The following is an 18,695-nucleotide window of genomic DNA, read 5'->3' as shown; positions in this document are numbered from 1 at the left end:
CTTGGGGGTGCTTTGCTGCAGGAGGGACTGGTGCACTTCACAAAATAGATGGCATCATGAGGAGGGAAAATCATGTGGATATATTGAAGCAACATCTTAAGACATCAGTCAGGAAGTTAAAGCTTGGTCTTCCAAATGGACAATGACCCTAAGCATACTTCCAAAGTTGTGGCAAAATGGCTTAAGGACAACAAAGTCAAGGTATTGGAGTGGCTATCACAAAGCCCTGACCTCAACCCTATAGAAAATGTGTGGGCAGAACTGAAAAAGTGTGTGCGAGCAAGGAGGCCTACAAACCTGACTCAGTTACACCAGCTCTGTTAGGAGAAATGGGCCAAAATTCACCCACCTTATTATGGGAAGCTTGTGGAAGGCTACCCGAAACGTTTGACCCAAGTTAAACAATTTAAAGGCAATGCTACCAAATACTAATTGAGTGTATGTAAACTTCTGACCCACTGGGAATGTGATGAAAGAAATAAAAACTGAAAGAAATAATTCTCTCTACTATTATTCTGCCATTTCACATTCTTAAAATAAAGTAGTGATCCTAACTGACCAAAGACAGGGAATTCTTACTATGATTAAATGTCAGGAATTGGAAAAAACGGAGTTTAAATGTATTTGGCTAAGGTGTATGTAAACTTCTCACTTCAACTGTGTGTGTGTGTGTGTGTGTGTGTGTGTGTGTGTGTGTGTGTGTGTGTGTGTATATATATATATATATATATATATATATATATATATATATATATATATATATATATATATATATATATATATTAGTGGTTTACAATTTTCCCAGAAGTGGTTAGTCTATGGAATCTTCAATTACATTGAGCTGATTTCTGACGTGCTGTTCCTTCTTTTTCCGTAGTGAATTTCTGTATTGTTTTAGTGGTTCACCATAGTGAAGGCGTAGACTCAGGTTTTCTGGGTCTCTATGTTTTTGGTTCTATGTTTTCTCTTTCTATCTCTCCCTCTCTGTCTCTCCCAGCTGCCAGCACTACAACGTTTAAGCCACTCAGAGGCAAATGTCCTGCATGCAAAATATAACATAGCCAGCAGATGGCGACCTTGTTTAATACAACAAAAATAAAAACGCAACATTTAGTGTTGGTTTCATGAGCTGAAATAAAAGATCCCAGAAATGTTCCATATGCACAAATGTTATTTCTCTCAAATTGTGTGCACAAATTTGTTTACATCTGTTAGTGAGCATTTATCCTTTGCCAAGATTATCCATCCACCTGTTTGACATATCAAGAAGCTGATTAAACAGCATGATCATTACAAAGGAGCACCTTGTACTGGGGACAATAAAAGGCCACTCTAAAATGTGCAGTTTTGTCACACAACACAATGCCACAATGTCTCAAGTTTTGAGGGAGCGTGCAATTGGCATGCTGACTGCAGGAGCAGCAATGTCCACCAGAGCTGTTGCCACATAATTGAATGTTAATTTCTACCATAAGTCGCCTCCAATGTTGTTTTAGAGAATTTGGCAGTACAACCAACCGGTCTCACAACCGCAGACCATATATATGTATGGTGTTGTGTGGGTGAGTGGTTTGCTGATGTTAAAGTTGTGGACAGAGTGCCCCATGGTGGGGTTATGGTATGGTCAGGCATAAGCTACAGACACAATTATTGATAACAATTTGAATCCACAAAAATAGCGCAATGAGATCTTGAGGCCCATTGTGAGGCCCATTTTTTTTTTTTTAAGGTATCTGTGCCCATTTACATTTACATTACATTTAAGTCATTTAGCAGACGCTCTTATCCAGAGCGACTTACAAATTGGTGCATTCACCTTTATGATATCCAGTGGAACAACCACTTTACAATAGTGCATCTAAATCTTTTAGGGGGGGGGGGTTAGAAGGATTACTTTATCCTATCTCAGGTATTCCTTAGAGGTGGGGTTTCAGGTGTCTCCAGAAGGTGGTGATTGACTCCGCTGTCCTGGCGTCGTGAGGGAGCTTGTTCCACCATTGGGGTGCCAGAGCAGCGAACAGTTTGGACTGGGCTGTGCGGGAACCGTGCTTCCTCAGAGGTAGGGGGGTCAGCAGGCCAGAGGTGGATGAACGCAGTGCCCTTGTTTGGGTGTAGGGCCTGATCAGAGCCTGAAGGTATGGAGGTGCCGTTCCCCTCACAGCTCCGTAGGCAAGCACCATGGTCTTGTAGCGGATGCGAGCTTCAACTGGAAGCCAGTGGAGAGAGCGGAGGAGCGGGGTGACGTGAGAGAACTTGGGAAGGTTGAACACCAGACGGGCTGCGGCGTTCTGGATGAGTTGTAGGGGTTTAATGGCACAGGCAGGGAGCCCAGCCAACAGCGAGTTGCAGTAATCCAGACGGGAGATGACAAGTGCCTGGATTAGGACCTGCGTCGCTTCCTGTGTGAGGCAGGGTCGTACTCTGCGAATGTTGTAGAGCATGAACCTACAGGATCGGGTCACCGCCTTGATGTTAGTGGAGAACGACAGGGTGTTGTCCAGGATCACGCCAAGGTTCTTAGCACTCTGGGAGGAGGACACAAGGGAGTTGTCAACCGTGATGGCGAGATCATGGAACGGGCAGTCCTTCCCCAGGAGGAAGAGCAGCTCTGTCTTGCCGAGGTTTAGCTTGAGGTGGTGATCCGTCATCCACACTGATATGTCTGCCAGACATGCAGAGATGCGATTCGCCGCCTGGTTATCAGAAGGGGGAAAGGAGAAGATTAATTGTGTGTCGTCTGCATAGCAATGATAGGAGAGACCATGTGAGGATATGACAGAGCCAAGTGACTTGGTGACTAGCGAGAATAGGAGAGGGCCTAGAACAGAGCCCTGGGGGACACCAGTGGTGAGAGCGCGTGGTGCGGAGACAGATTCTCGCCACGCCACCTGGTAGGAGCGACCTGTCAGGTAGGACGCAATCCAAGCGTGGGCCGCGCCGGAGATGCCCAACTCGGAGAGGGTGCACGACAGATGCATATCTGTATTCCCAGTCATGTGAAATTCAGCGATTAGGGCCTAATGATTTTATTTCAATTGACTGATTTCCTCCTATGATCTGTAACTCAGTAAAATCTTAGAAGTTGTTTCATGTTGTCACGTCCTGACCATAGAAAGCTTTAATTTTCTATGGTAGAGTAGGTCAGGGCGTGACTGGGGGTTTAATGTAGTTTATATTTTCTATGTGGGGTTTTAGTTTAGTTTTTCTATGTTTGGGTGATTTTGTATGATTCCCAATTAGAGGCAACTGGTAATTGTTGTCTCTAATTGTGGATCATACTTAACCTACAGGTGGAAAACATGCTACTTATGGGATATTGTGTTTATGTGTAGTTTCGTTTATTCTTTATTGTTTTTGTATGTTGCTTAGTTTCACTTTATATTAAAGATGTGGAACGTTACTCACGCTGCGCCTTGGTCCGATTATTCCAACGAACGTGACACATGTTGCGTTTATATTTTTGTTCTGTATAATTCACAAACCTGTCATCAATGATGTTGATAGTACCATTGCATTTATTGTACATCTGAATGCTGTACAGTCCAGTGTTAAGGTCATTGTATAGATGATAATGGTAAGGCTAGTACTAGAGAGATTGTCTCACAAGCACAGACACTCAAAGCAGAGAACCTCAATAATGCCGGAACTTGAGTCTAAGCTGATCCGAAATCAGTTCTTATATACAGAAGGTCACTAGAGCAGAGTTCAACGTTCATCTCGGGTTAACAAGTAGGCCTACTAGAAGATCAACTTGGTGGCCTTACGATTAGAGTGTCCGCCCTTTGATTCGAAGGTTGGGCGTTCGATCTCCTGCCGAGCCATACCAAAGATTGTTAAATCAGGACCCGATGCGTCTCTGCTTTGCACTCAGCATCAAGGAGATTTGGGGGTAAGGCCCTGTGATAGACTAGTGTCCTGTCCAGGGGGTGTAATTGTACATCAAGCTGCCTCATGCTACAGAAACAGGAGATTGGCTCCTGCTCCTGTGAGATGTTCCAGCTCGCACGAGCCTGCTACTTACCCACTACTAGAAGATCAAACCCCCATAAAGGTGAAATGACACACATGTAGAAATAGCATGTAAACAACATGTAATATACTGACTCTGTCTGGAGTCACCAGAATCTGTTAATGTCATGTTCAAAACAAGAAACACATTTGATAGAGCAGACACTGGGTTCCTCCCCACATGATAATGTGGTATTTACTCTATACATGCCAATTCTATGTTTGGCCAACTGTTAAAAATGCCACCTCGCCTTGATCAACCCTCTCCCACAGTTGAGCCTGTGCCACACACACAGACCTCCCCTTACGCTTTACAAGCTTGTCTCACACTATCTAATTCCATCATAATCAAGGTCTCATCCCCTAATATGAAACTATAGCCTACCTCACAGTCAGACAATCTATTTACAGTATATGGGTATTTAGACTATCAGTGTCTAAATGAAGTTCCAACTTCCTCCATCCAGGACATACCACTGTGCTAATCAAATGCACTTCTCAAAGCACTTCTCCCAATCATTTCATGTTCGTGTAACAGCATAGCTTTCGTCCCTCTCCTCGCCCCTACCTGGGCTCGAACCAGGGACCCTCTGCACACATCAACAACTGCCTCCCACGAAGCATCGTTACCCATCGCGCCACAAAAGCCACGGCCCTTGCAGTACAAGGAGAACAGAGCGATTTGAAACACTATTAGCGCGCACCCTGCAAACAAGCTAGGCATTTCACATCGGTTACATTTGCTCAACTTCAATTAAACTGTTGAGTCGGATTGGACATACATGGAATATTACTAATGTGAGCTGTTGAGTCTCTGATCATTAGCTAGGCCTACAGTCACAGTGGAGGCAGGATATACACGACATGACCAAAGGTATGTAGACACCTGCTCCTCGAACATCTCATTCCAAGATCATGGGCATTAATATGGAGTTGGTCCCCCATGTGCTGCTATAAAAGCCTACACTCTTCTGGGAAGGCATTCGCACTAGATGTTGGAATATTGCTGCGGGGACTTGCTTCCAATCAGCCACAAGATCATTAGTGAGGTCGTGCACTAATGTTGGGTGATTAGAACTGGCTTGCAGTCGGCGTTCCAATTCATCCCAAAGGTGTTCGATGGAGTTGAGGTCAGGGCTCTGCGCAGGCCAGTCAAGTTCTTCCACACCGATCTCGACATAGCATTTCTGTATGGACCTCGCTTTGTGCACAGGGGCATTTAAAAAATATATATAAATATTTGAGCCTTTATTTAACTAGGCAAGTCAGTTAAGAACAAATTCTTACTTACAATGATGGCCTACCCCAGCTGACGCGGGGACAATTGTGCGCCGCCCTATGGCACTCCCAATCACGGACGGTTGTGATGGTAAAACGTGGGATGGTAAAACGTGATTCATCACTCCAGCGACCGTGTTTCCACTGCTCCGGAGTCCAATGTTGGCGAGCTTTACACCTCTCCAGCTGACACTTTGCATAACGCGTGATCTGCGGTGTGTGTGCGGCCATAGAAACCCATTTCATAAAACTCCCGACAAACAGTTATTGTGCTGACGTTGCTTCCAGAGGCAGTTTGGAAATTGGTAGTGAATGTTGCAACCAAGGACAGAAGATTTTTAATGCGTTACGCACTTCAGCACTCAGCGGTCTCATTCTGTGAGCTTGTGTGGCGTACCACTTCGCGGCTGAGCCATTGTTCGTTTCCACTTCACAATAACAGCACTTACAGTTGACCGGGGCAGCTCTAGCGAGGCAGAAATTTGACAAACCGACTTGTTGGAAAGGTGGCATACTATGACAGTGCTACGTTGAAAGTCACTGAGCTATTCAGTAAGGCTATTCTACTGCCAATGTTTGTCTATGGAGATTGCATGGCTGTGTGCTCGATGTTATACACGTGTCAGCAACGTGAGTGGCTGAAATAGCTGAATCCACTCATTTGAAGGGGTGTCCACATACTTTCGTGTATATATATAGTGTATATGTGATTTCAGATTGTCTAGACAGGTGTACTAATGACACACGTTGACCTTCCCAGGTGTGAATTGGGTACTCCCAAAGAATCACGCGCTAAAGAAAAATACCATACAATCCTAAAACATAAATAACACATTGAATACAGTCCTTATGGACTCTTCACCTCATTTTCCCAGTTTCCACAGTGTTGACTTTGAGTCTGCAATTCTAAAGATGTTTTGGATTTTCTACAGAAATAAATCGATAGCGGTAAATAAATATTTAATGACTTTACCATTTTAAAAAAAACAGATGTTTACTAGGTAATAGGTAAACATACATTGATTGATGGTGTTTATTGTCCTTCAAGAGGAAATTCTTTCCACAGCTCACCACAAGCCTACATACACAACAAGAAATAAACATCCCTGATAACTTACATGTAAACATATGTAATTGTGCCCTGTCACTTCTTGGGTTTCACTGGGTGCTGAATGCTTGGCATCCCATTGTCTATTACCATGGCACTCCGACCTTGACCACAGCTAGTCTTTTCCATGTTTTTACTGGGTCGAGGGAGAGGGGCTTTCTAAGAGGAGAGATCGGGGTACTCGGCCAATCTTTCCCAAGCAAGATGTGATTAAGTGTTCGCCATTTACAATCTATGAATATACGGTTATTCATATTGTATTAATATAGGAATGCCGGTTATTAATACTTGTTTCTGTTCGTCACCTAATTTGACGATTAAACATGTTGAAATGTGTGCTCTAGAGTGCTGAGTGATGCACTGTGAGAAGGATCTTTCCAAGGAACAGACGTTTGGACAAATTGGGCAAGACCTGTCTCATTTGCTATTATTTCCTGTTAACCCTGGTCCAGTACAACACTGTTTCTATAGCAAGAGGAGGGTGAAGGACCAGGAAGATGACTCCCATGTGGTTCTTTAAAAAAAAAAAATGTTTTACATTCATGACTAATAAAGTGATCTAATCTAACGGGTCATCAGACCTCCCATAGTACTAGCTATTACTACTTAAAACAGTTAATATTTCTATATGTATTCTGCATTACTATGTGACGTCTTTAAAAATGTTATTTCGCTACTGTATATAGCCTAGAATGTCTGATGTCAATGCACGTAACCTTCTCCTGAATGCTGTGTGGTCTGTGGTGAAACGCATAGTGATCTAATCAGCCCAATGCTAGCGAAAAGCTAGTTAATGCGCTCGACTTTGTTTATCCAATCGACTGTTCACTCAGACCTAATGTTTTTGTCATTTCCCCCGCAGGCCACGGGTAAAGCAACAGGTCGGTGAATTGCTTGTTGGCCTGGAAAAGCGAGTATTCATTGACTGGCAGTGGGCCGTTGTGCTATGCGCTTACACAGCATTTCAGTCTGAGGGCATTAGGCAGCTAGCACTCTCCGTACTGACATGTGCTGTATTACGTAATAAACATATTCCAATCTCTCTCTTGTTTGGGCCCACAACAATTTAACCTAATTGAGCAACATTGTGTATATTGCACTGTATATTTCCCTTTAATTTGGCCTCCTTTAGTGTGTATATGACACCACTGGTGAACTTTAGATGGTTAGGACACTGTTGTAGGCCAGGCTATACGGTTTGCACGCTAGTAGCCTATACAGGTAACACTGTCAAAGCAGCAGGGCAGTATGCTATTCCCTGCACAGGGTGCACTGACCCCACCAATACCAAGATGGAATCCAACCGATCGTTATATAATCCTGTACTTTGAGCACGGTCCCTCATGTCTACTGGTCCGAGTAACTGGACCACTGCCCTGTGTTTATAGTACACTACCACAACAACTAACCATTCTAAATTACACATGACACTTTAACTCAGACTCTTCCTCTCCTTGTCTCTCCGTCTCGTCACGTCCCTTCACAAGCTAGCCAATGAGTAAACATGGGTATGTAGCTACATCAAAAAGACAGGTGCTGGTCACCTGGATTAACGGTGCCCTCTTGTCTACATGCTGTATTAGGATGAATCATCACCATCTCTCTTCTAGGGTCATACATTTGGCAGGAGGTTAGGAAGTACAGCTGTTTCCACCTCATTTTGTGGGCAGTGTGCTCTCTCTCTCTCTGTCTATCTCTTGCTCTCTCTCTCACACACACACACTATAGAGGAATTTCGCTGGTGATAATTATAATTTATTACATTTCTATAGTGCTTTCAATAGAATCTCAAAGCGCTTTAAGAACAAAAAACCAAACAAGCAATATATCATGACGGGCCAACCAATAAAGGCCAAGTCTTTGAAAGCTGCATCCTCCGAAGACAGAGAGGGCCAGTTCATGGCTTGAGCGGAGGGAGCTGAACAGAGGATGATGATGGAGTCTGCTGATGATCTTGTGGGAGGGAAAGTCTGGGAACCAGCCTGAGTCATATAGCCACTTATAGCCTCTTCCAGTCTGTGTAACACCACTTGGCTGATGCCTCAGCAGCTCTGGACGCCAGAAAGCTCGCCACACAAAGTTCAGAATAGTAGCCAGTCGTCCTCACTACGAACCCTCTGCCTCGGGTATAAGCAGCCCACTCTAACCATTTGACTCCTGTCCCTCACTGCTGCTGTTGTCACTGACCATCGATCCAAGCCTGTTCTCTCTCTCTCCATATCTATTCTCTCTAGGTTCTGTACTGTACCTCACCATGTTGATGGAAACACATACTTTGTCATGTATAAATTGTGTTCTTAACCTTGTTATGGAAACACAGTGGCATGCGCACTCCATAAACTCTCACCTTGTTGTGAATGAACACCATAAAAGGATTATGGTGGCGTGTTTACTACTACAGCATACAATGGCACCACTTGATTTTACAGTCCTGTTTTAGATGATATTTGTCTGGTATTGTCGAAGGGAATATATTTTCTAGATGGTAACAAGCAGGAAGAAATACAATAACTTTCCAGTTATGTACTTCATTATTTTTTGTTGTTGCAAAAGACTTGCATAGCTTAGTTCATCAGACATGTATGCTTGTTGTGATGGTCTTGAGTTTTTTGGTTTTGTTTACCCCTCTCTGACCTGAATGGAGGTGTGAATAAAAGGTGTGTGAAGTTCCGTGCTCCTTGACCAAGTATTGATACCATTACTGTAAACATGTAAAGTATTATAGTGTGTAATGTATTTTCGGTGTGTCGGACCCCATGATGACTAGTTGTCTGTTAATGGGGATCCAAATCAAACAAGTTACCATGTTTTTTTGGTGGTTGATTGCCATGGTGACCATGGTTCCAAGTAAAATTAACACAGGAATGTGAAAATATTGAAATAAGCTATCAATTATAATGCAATAACCTATGCCCTGCATTCACAGTAACATTCAAATTGAGCCCTTGTTTTCTGGACAGCAGTAGGCTACCATCCCTGAACGTCACCTTGTTGAGGTTGTCAACAGCATAACAGAGATTATTTCCAGACAGGCGACAGACATAAGCTACAAGTAGGTTAATTGAGGTTATGTAAATTAGAGATGGCACACACAATCTGTCCAACACCATCATCATGCCCCTTGTTGGGTTGTTGACCATTTCTTGTGGGGTGGGTTTCCAAGCGCTGCGCACTGACCGCCCACTCTCATTGGCCAGCCCTGCGCATAAAGCAACGCTATTGGCTGGAGAAGTCTACTTCAAGACAACTCCAACTATCGCAATCTTCAGAAAATCAACATTGAACGTAAACACGCGAGACAGACCTAAACTGACAGGAGCTATACATCTTGTATTCTGAACGGACTTTACTATTTTTCTTTAGGATTTTTATTTGCCTTGCATTATGAAGTTTGTCAGATTCCTGATGAAGAACGCTGCTTTGGCCAACGTGCCAAAGCATATTGACCATTTCTCAAAATTCTCACCATCACCTTTGTCTATGAAGCAATTCTTGGATTTCGGTGAGTAGAATACAAACTCAACAGCATCATTTTGAATACCAATGCCATAACGTTGCTCAGCAAATAATTCGAGCGCACAATGTTTCAATATTAATTTTAATGTCGTGCACACTGATAGAGGGATGTCATTGTATGTTTTGCAGGCTTGCAGAATAACACATGGTAGGAAATGTAAAGAAAATGGTAATTAAACCATACAAGACATAGGGGTATAATCTAAATCTAAACTACAACACTGAATATGGTAATTAGATATCATTTTTCAATATGTTTACACTGACTTGTCTCATGTGCAAACAATATTACCTACGGATGTTGGCTGGTTCAAGTTTGACCACAAGCAGCAGTCACATGTACTGAACATGTTTACGTAAGGAAACGTGGTTGTTCCAGCTAGCCAATCATAATGTTTAAATGTAGACTACAACGTTACCATGGTTTTCAGTAACGATATGAGATACTGAAGGAATAGGCTGTCTGCATAGGCCATAGTTTGGCATGTACAGGTGATGTTGATGATGATGATGAAGATAAATAATAGCTATTCTTCTTATTATTATTACACGATTGCTTTGATATATGCTCAAACACTTTTGCTCTAGCTTATCTAACTTTGACACCCACCATCTCCAGGTTCTACAAATGCCTGCGAGAAGACATCCTTCGCCTTCCTTAGACAAGAACTCCCCGTCCGGTTGTCCAACATCATGAAAGAGCTCAACCTCTTGCCGGACCGGTTGTTGACCACACCATCGGTGCAGCTAGTACAACGCTGGTAAGAGACAGCTAGAGCAATCAGGAACCTATCCGAAAACGTAAACTTTTAACGGGACAGTAGCATATAATGTCGCCCTATATATACACTATAATTGGGATATATTGTGCCACAGTGTCGGCACAAAAGTGTTTATTGTTTGCAGCATAGCGTACATACCCGGGGTTTGATTAAGCAACGTTGTTGTTATGGTCATTTGGCCAATGCATAGCTCTAGTGTCCCAGCTGTGCGCCACTCACTCGCGTTGTGAACTTTGTCCCAGTTCCCTCCCTCCCTCCCCTCGTTGTTTTTGACAAAGGGTTGTCTTGGCAGGAACAGTTGAAACGAGGGGGGGAAGTACAGTAGCCTACGTCTCCGACCGCTCCGCTCACTCTCGAGTGCGAAAGGGGAACTTCAAGTGCAAACTGGACCATTGCACTTATGTAATAGCCAATGGAAGTATATTGCACTTTGGGTTTTGATGAAGGAAGTCACAAAATACGGCAGAAATCTGATGTTTTAGAATGTGCATTGGAACGCCATAACTCAATTTGATCATGTTATTGCACTTCTATGGTATAACATGATTGGAATCCGTATGGTATTCTTTGGTGTATTTTCTTGGTATGACTGAGTTTTATGTCCAGAAGTGTCATCTGATAACCCATCGAGCACATCGGGCGTGTACGTAGCTCTGTAGGATGTTTATGATAATGGGCTGAATGACGAAATGTGTCTTCAGTTTGCGCGCCCCGCCTATAAACGGGAAGATGTTTTTCTTGCACATGGCTGCGGGAGCACACGTTCCAAAAGTAGCTGTGTACTGCTGTAATTGTAACGATCTGCCTCTGGAGGAGTCGGAAGACTTAAAATTAACTTTGTTGTGAATAGGGTATATCACACTGAAACCTGAGAAAGACTTTCAAACAAAGAAAAACATTCCAAGCATACTTCCCTTATTCCTGATGTGAACAATTTGATTTAGTGGCCCTAGTTAGATCACTATTACAATTCACATGTACACATAGCTGTAATTACACATCTAGTCAATGGGATTGATCATCTAATAATCTCGCTGTAGTAAACAGGTATTATAATGTGTAATGTCAATTTGAACTGCCATCATCAATATGATAACTGGCACATGATAGATAGTAGGTTCCCGTTATATAAAGAAGACACAGTGCACTGCCCTGATATGTCATCTTGTTTTCCCTTGTATACAGGTAAAGGGAGTTGTTAGAGCTGGGGGTGGAATGTTCTTGTCATACTGCCCTCTGATTGGTGGAGGAGAGGGGCTGGGACTGCTGAGTTCCCATCTCTTGTTGTGCGGAGGTCAGATAGGGGTAGCTAGAATTTTCCCCTGGACACACAAACAGGAGTGAGCCACACCCAAAGTGAGAATAACATGTTCAAAATGTATGATTGACAACAGGCCTTCATAGGAATCAATAGAAATGGAGTATAGATGAAACAAAGCACTACATTGTTGTTTTCTCTTATTCATGGATGCTTGTAGCAGTTTCACATCAAGTAAAATGTAAACATGCATCTTAAGGTTATCCTAGGTTCCTGATTTAAAACTAAATAAGGCTCATGTGCTTCCTTGCAGATGACTATTGGCTTGTTCTTGTTGAATGATAACGAGTTTTGCCATCTTATGGATTAGCATGCAGCTCCGATCCTAATGTGGACTGGCAGGCTGGAAGGAAAGCCTTGTGCAGAGCTTTTGCAGAAATGAAGGCTCACGTTAACTTGATTTAGTTGGACAGAAGAGGCTCGCTGGTCTGTCCTAAGCAGCATATGAGAATGTCTGTGGAGTAGGTTCTGTGTGCCTAGCAATGCGAGATGGATGAGGGGTGTCCTGGTATCAGAGCGATGCAGGGACAGGGATACAGGAATGACACCTAGCTGGTCCGAAAGCCAACTGGAAAATTACCAGTGCAAAAGTACCTTCCCTATCTACTAACAGTCTCTATTGACAGATCCTGAGACGCAATAGCCTTTTGCTTTACTATTGAGAATCAATGTTTTTTTTTTCATCTCAGTATTTAAACAAATGTTGACGATGCCTGTTTGATTGTAACGTGGCAATACTAAGGTCACCTAATTAAGTCTTCCATCTCTCTCTTCTAGGTACATCCAAAGCTTTATGGAGATCTTGGACTTCCTTGACAAGAGCCCAGACGACCACAGTGTCTTGGACTCGTAAGTTTACACCAGCTTCCGCTAACCCCTCCATATTGTGGTCCTATGTGGCTCAGGCAGTAGAGCATGGCATTTGCAATCCCAAGATGGATGACGGGTTTGATTCCCACTGGGGCCATCCATACATGAAATGTATGACTTAGTCGCTTTGGATAAAAGCGTCTTCTAAATAGCATATATTAATCATCTAATACTAACTCTGAAAAACTAGCTATTTATTTAAAAAATAATTTTTTGGGGGGGAAGATTGTTAAAGACTAAGATTGACAGTCCCCTTTCTCTCCCTCTCTCCAGGTTTGTTGAGTCCCTGGAGACCATTAGGAACAGGCACAATGATGTGGTGCCCACTATGGCGCAGGGCGTCATCGAGTACAAAGACGCCTTCGGCCAGGACCCGGTCACTAGCCAGAACATCCAGTACTTCCTGGACCGATTCTACATGAGTCGTATCTCTATCCGCATGCTCATCAACCAGCACAGTAAGTCCCGCCTTTGAGGTCACAGGCATTCCACATTGATTAGTTCAAAATAAGCTTGTCAGTTAAAGCTATCTGTTTATTTTCAAACATAGTTTAGGGGATGTGTTTTTGGGACAACCTCTCACCAAATAGCTGTTGCTGATGGTTGACAGGGATTTGCCTATATCAGTTTGGCCTTGACTAATCCAGTTCCCCTTAACTGAACCTGCAACTCAAGCAGAAGGCAATGCAACAATTTGGCCCTGGCATTGAACAAGCCGTTTGAAGCTGAGATTAATGCTTACACTGTTAGTCTTGACACACATCCAAGTAGTGTTCTAATTGTGCTGGCAACCAGCTATACAAGGGTTGGCATGGAAAGACTGGCAGAGGTGCTTGCACATGCTGAGGTAGATTTTTTTTTGACAGTCTCAGCTCGGAGGCCTGACTATAAGACAGGAAATAGGGTTGTTTATAGAATAAAGAACTCACTTTACTCGTTTTAGCCTCTAGAGTTTTCCAACTATAGTAGGATAAGTAGTGTCCATGCTGTGCTATGGGTACAGCGTTTTGTGTTGTCAGCTCTTATGCAACCAATGAAAAACAGGTTCAAACTGCTCTTAGGGTTTGGACCACTTTTTTCCACTCCACCCACCTCAGCATATTTGTCCAAGGTCATTCAAACAGAACTGGGCCTTGGCGGTACTCTCCCGCCCAGTCTTTGCCTTTTTCAATCATTCACCGAAACATTTTGGATTTGGTCCACCACATGTAACATTCTAACTCTTCCCCCCTTTTCATCTCCTCCTCCCCTTGTCCCCGCTTTCTCTGCAGCACTTATTTTCAACGGGAACACCAACCCAGCCCACCCCAACACCATCGGGTGCATTGACTCCCTGTGTGATGTCACTGAAGTGATTCGAGGTTAGAGAACCTTTGGGGCTTTGGGGCTTACTCATTAAATTGGTCTAAGGGGAAAATGAGGTGGTAGGGTGATAGAAAGACCCAGTTTTGAAGTGCTTATTCTGTTTATTTGAAGCCCGATAACTCACAAAGAGTGGCTCCGTCTGCATTTGGCTATCATGTTCATTTTTGTGACAGCTGGAAACAGCTAATTACATTTCTTTCTTCTCCTCTCTTTCTCTCCAGATGCGTTTGAGAGTGCCAAGATGCTCTGTGAGCAGTACTACCTCGGGGCCCCTGAGCTAGAGCTAAGGGAGATGAACTGTAAGCAGATCAGGCCTCTACACACTCTCACCCATGATGTGAATTTGAAAAAAAAAAAACTCACACATTATCTGAAAAGCTAAGTAGTGTCACATGCAGTACAATAGTAGCTATTAATAGGGAAATAAACCAATGCACTTATGGGGATTTCATAGTCTGTTATCATTTCCCTTTTCAGCCAACAATGTTAGAGATCCAATCCAGATCTCTTATGTCCCCTCCCATCTCTACCACATGCTGTTTGAGCTCTTCAAGGTGAGTCCATATAATGATATCTTAAAACTCAAAGTGGATGATAGGGAGAACATTGGCTGCATGACTTTAGGACAGTAATATCAAATTATGATGGTGGGTGGTCAGATTTGATGTGTTGACAAATACCTGAGTGTTCTCTTTTGATGTCCCACAGAATGCCATGAGAGCTACAATTGAGACCAATGAATTCAGCAACAACCTCCCACCCATCAGAGTCATGCTGGCCCTTGGCGGAGAGGATCTGTCAATCAAGGTGAGTGACAGGGCAGACTTCCAATCACAGTGCTCATATAGCCTTGCAGGAATTAGAATCAAGATGATGAGAGAACTGGGGCCAAGTGTAGAACTGTTGGAAACTTGGTGAACCAATATCTAAAAGTGAACGTTTCTAATACAGTTAAACTCCATGAAACAGCAAAACAACAAACCCAAAATAGAACCAACACCTAGGCCTATGTGACCTCTAACCTTAAACCCAATCCTGTTATTCATTGAAACTCCCTCATTGCATAACCACTACAAATCCTTATTTGAAACAACCCAACGGATTGTAAGAGAAAGATGATGCTGGCTGTAATGTTGTGCCATAGCTTAGCTCTCCTCTATTGTGCCCGCCGCCTAGTTCACCCCCTAGTACAGCCTTAATTGAGTTATCCAAGGCATCATTCTCATTAGTGATTAATGCAGAGCCACTTGAGCCATGCTCTCATTAACAGGATTGGACAAAGTATGTAATGCCATATTTAGTTTTGGATTAACTACAGCTGCTATTGGTTGATGTCGTTAACCTTTGCCCCAATTAGAATCTTAGCAGTGGTGAATACAAAACTATGGCTGTCTCAATGAATTTGAGCTAAATCCTCTCATGATCCACCTCCACCACCAAGTCCATCTGCTCACCTCTGCGCTAGATGCCTTGATTATTCCTAATGACCTTAGCATTTTCTTCTCTCTGGCCCAATGTTCTAATCCCAGGTTTATATCGTAGGCATTTTTGTTCATGTATTCTTGCCCAATATATAGAGTGTTAATCAGTGATAGCTCTACTTAAATGGACCCAGATTGTCAATAAATGGGTGTGAGCGTAATCTGTGTGTAATCTCGCTCTCTCTGTCTCTTTTTAGGTGATGGATAGGGGTGGTGGTGTCCCCTTAAGAAAGATTGAGACGCTGTTCAGCTACATGTACTCCACAGCTCCCAGACCCGACTTCGGTGACAATCAGCGGGCCCCACTGGTGCGTGATACCTACACATCTACTAATATAACCTCACAGAACCTAAAAACGCACAGAAGCCATACTTACGACTAGATAACCTTGTTTTTTGTTGCAGTATTTCTGTACCTGGAGGCCGAAGATCCTATTTTATAACAGTGCTAATAGTTCCAACTATGTCAATGTATTTTCATTAGCCGTAACATTTCCCCTGTTGTGTGTCCCTCCAGGCTGGTTTTGGCTATGGGCTTCCCATTTCACGCCTCTATGCGCGTTACTTCCAGGGAGACCTGCAGTTATACTCAATGGAGGGTCATGGTACCGACGCTGTCATTCACATGAAGGTAAGAGGCAACTACCTACTACCTCCTTATACAGCTCAGATACTAATAACCTGTCAAGTTGTCACATTCCTAGACATGCTAATCGCTAACTCTATCTTCTATCCCCCGCTCTCTCCCTCAGGCATTGTCCACAGATTCGGTGGAGAGGCTTCCTGTGTTCAACAAGACAGCTCTGAAACACTACAAAGTCAACTTGGAGGCAGATGACTGGTGTGTTCCCAGTAAAGAACCACTGGACCTGGCCATATACAGAGTCGCCAAGTGAACTTTGACCTTTCAATTACCTTAAGCCCTAAGGAGAGAGAAAAAGGGCCAAATCTCAATGGGATCTAATGTTGACGTGGTGGTGGAGGAAAGACATTGCGACCAATCCTGGAGGAAGTCTAGAAGAGAAGAAGCTTCTGATTTCACATCTTTAAAACCCCTAGTGGTTTTCCTGTTTCAGGAAGTGGGTAAACCCACTTACTTCCTGCCAACACTAAAGTTGTGTTCCTAGGAAGGGGGGGTTCAGGGAGAGGGGACTGAACCAGTTGCCTTAGAAAGGCCATCTTCCAAAGTGCAAGTGATTGTAGATCTCAAATTAAACTGCTCCCCAAATATGATTAGTCTGATCTGTATGTTCCATCCCACACCAAGGCCCTTAGCGGGAGCCTCCTGCCCCACTTAGAACAGATGGATTTGGGGTTGACAGTGGAGGGGAGCATGGAAGTGAAGGAGGGGGTGGCGTGAAAAATAGATCCTGTCGGAGAAGGAGAAAACGAAGGCGGAAGTGGGAGATCTTGTCATTCCGGTAGTACATGGTCTCGACCATTTCAGAGTTGTAAAGGTTTAGGTAAAGTACGTGGTCATGATGGTATTCACTGTGAAGAATAGCCACTTCATTTGAGGGTCGTTTCAGTGGAGGTCGCATCGTTTCACATCCTCATCAGAGTATGGAGAACACACAAAGGGGGGTGTTACTTATCAGCTATGTGTTGTAAAGCGTGGTGACAGCCAGCGTCTGGTTAGCCTCGTTGGCACCTCCCTTTGTTAGTCAGATCAGCTATGTCCGGTTATAACCTGTTATGTAGGTTGAAGTTGTAGCAACATAACCATTCGACTGTATCACATAGTATGTGAAACGTGTTAAATTTCATGAGTGCCTAGTGCCAAGTGGCCCACATTTCAAACATCAAACATTCTAATGTCCTAATGTCCTTGATAAGTGCCTATGAATGCAGACAACAGATTGTTCACAAATATTTGCCAATTGGTCATAGTTTTCATGGTATAAAAATCCTTTATTGTATATTAAACTACTTTTGTTTGGATTGGTCAGTGAGAAAAATGTATACGCAACATTGTTTTCTTTCCATTAGCTTGAACAAAATGTCCAAAACGTGTGCAAGTACAGACAGCCGAATGTATAGTTTGTAATTGTGTTGGATGGAATTCCTTGCCTTTGTGAATAGCTTGAGGTAGAAGAAAATGTGGAGATGTATTTCCTAAGATGGACGACTGCACTATAGAAGTTTGTTAATGGTGACAGTTTGTCCTGCTTTGCAATAGTATGAACACTATTGGCCCAGCTGTGTGCGCATCCCTAGTTGTAGTTGACCCAGTCGACTGAGTATCTTCTAATCAAGCCAAAACGCTAGTTTGGTTTGTATTATACTTGAATTGAACAAAATGTACTCTTCAAATGTCTTAATTTTAGGAATAAAGTGATTATGTAAAATAAATGATGTCAAATAATGAAGTTATTTTTCTTGTCTTGATTAAATAACAAACACATGAATGAACAACAACTGTGGCAGTAGTTCGATGTTGTTCTTCACAGCTAAGGTCAAAGGTCAGTCATATCTGCTAAATAAGCTGCCTTTAGGCCAGCGTAAGCATTTATGACTGAGTTAAGGTCAACGCCGTGACTTGCTGTGCTGATCCAGAGTCAGTCTCAGCATTTCAGCTCTACTGCCTGCTCTTCCTCGAACAGTTAAACATATACATACTATCAGAGAACAAGGGGCCAGTATGGAGAGAGCCTGCTGCAGGAAGCAATCAATCTTGACCCGTCAGGCGGTGCCCTTGTAACCAATCAGAGAGGAGAGCACGGCCCAGCTTTATGTAACTGTCTCTTCAAGAGAGAAAAACAAGTGTAGGAGCCAGGAGCCAACCATTCATGGAGATATAGACCTGAGTTATGTCAAGTACTGTTTCTCTGATGCGGCCACTGCCTTCAAAGGCACCTTTGTGGGACTCACTACAAATCTACAGAATTTGAATTTTGGGCCTTCAGTTATTGCTGATAAACTATACAGTTAAATGTACAGTACAAAATGAAATCACCTTACCGTATTTT

General features: G+C 43.1%; 1 protein-coding gene across 2 annotated transcripts; it reads left to right on the top strand.

The window, feature by feature from the left end:
• The first annotated feature begins 9,635 nt into the window (after positions 1-9,635).
• Positions 9,636-18,095, top strand: LOC115196851 (pyruvate dehydrogenase (acetyl-transferring) kinase isozyme 2, mitochondrial). 2 transcript variants are annotated; one of them, XM_029757810.1, is made up of 11 exons: positions 9,636-9,896; positions 10,530-10,671; positions 12,788-12,859; positions 13,154-13,338; positions 14,152-14,241; positions 14,467-14,544; positions 14,723-14,799; positions 14,954-15,052; positions 15,924-16,034; positions 16,244-16,357; positions 16,479-18,095. In XM_029757810.1, the coding sequence occupies exons 1-11, from the start codon at positions 9,779-9,781 to the stop codon at positions 16,620-16,622; spliced, it is 1,230 nt and encodes a 409-aa protein (XP_029613670.1). In that variant the 5' UTR covers positions 9,636-9,778; the 3' UTR covers positions 16,623-18,095. The 2 variants fall into 2 exon arrangements, with proteins under 2 accessions (XP_029613670.1, XP_029613679.1); XM_029757819.1 differs by lacking the exon at positions 9,636-9,896 and adding an exon at positions 10,274-10,402.
• The last annotated feature ends 600 nt before the right edge of the window (positions 18,096-18,695 follow it).

This window comes from Salmo trutta, chromosome 1 (assembly GCF_901001165.1).
Source record: "Salmo trutta chromosome 1, fSalTru1.1, whole genome shotgun sequence".
Classification (NCBI taxonomy): Eukaryota; Metazoa; Chordata; class Actinopteri; order Salmoniformes; family Salmonidae; genus Salmo; species Salmo trutta.
Note: the sequence above shows the minus strand (reverse complement) of the source record. Positions and strands in the feature narration are given on the sequence as shown.

What these genes read in the sequence shown, in the direction of transcription:
- LOC115196851 (XM_029757810.1), top strand. Translation starts at nt 9,779, where the DNA reads ATGAAGTTTGTCAGATTCCTGATGAAGAACGCTGCTTTGGCCAACGTG. An exon ending in GAAGCAATTCTTGGATTTCG is followed by an intron (nt 9,897 to 10,529) that starts GTGAGTAGAATA and finishes CACCATCTCCAG; the next exon opens with GTTCTACAAATGCCTGCGAG. An exon ending in GACCACAGTGTCTTGGACTC is followed by an intron (nt 12,860 to 13,153) that starts GTAAGTTTACAC and finishes CCCTCTCTCCAG; the next exon opens with GTTTGTTGAGTCCCTGGAGA.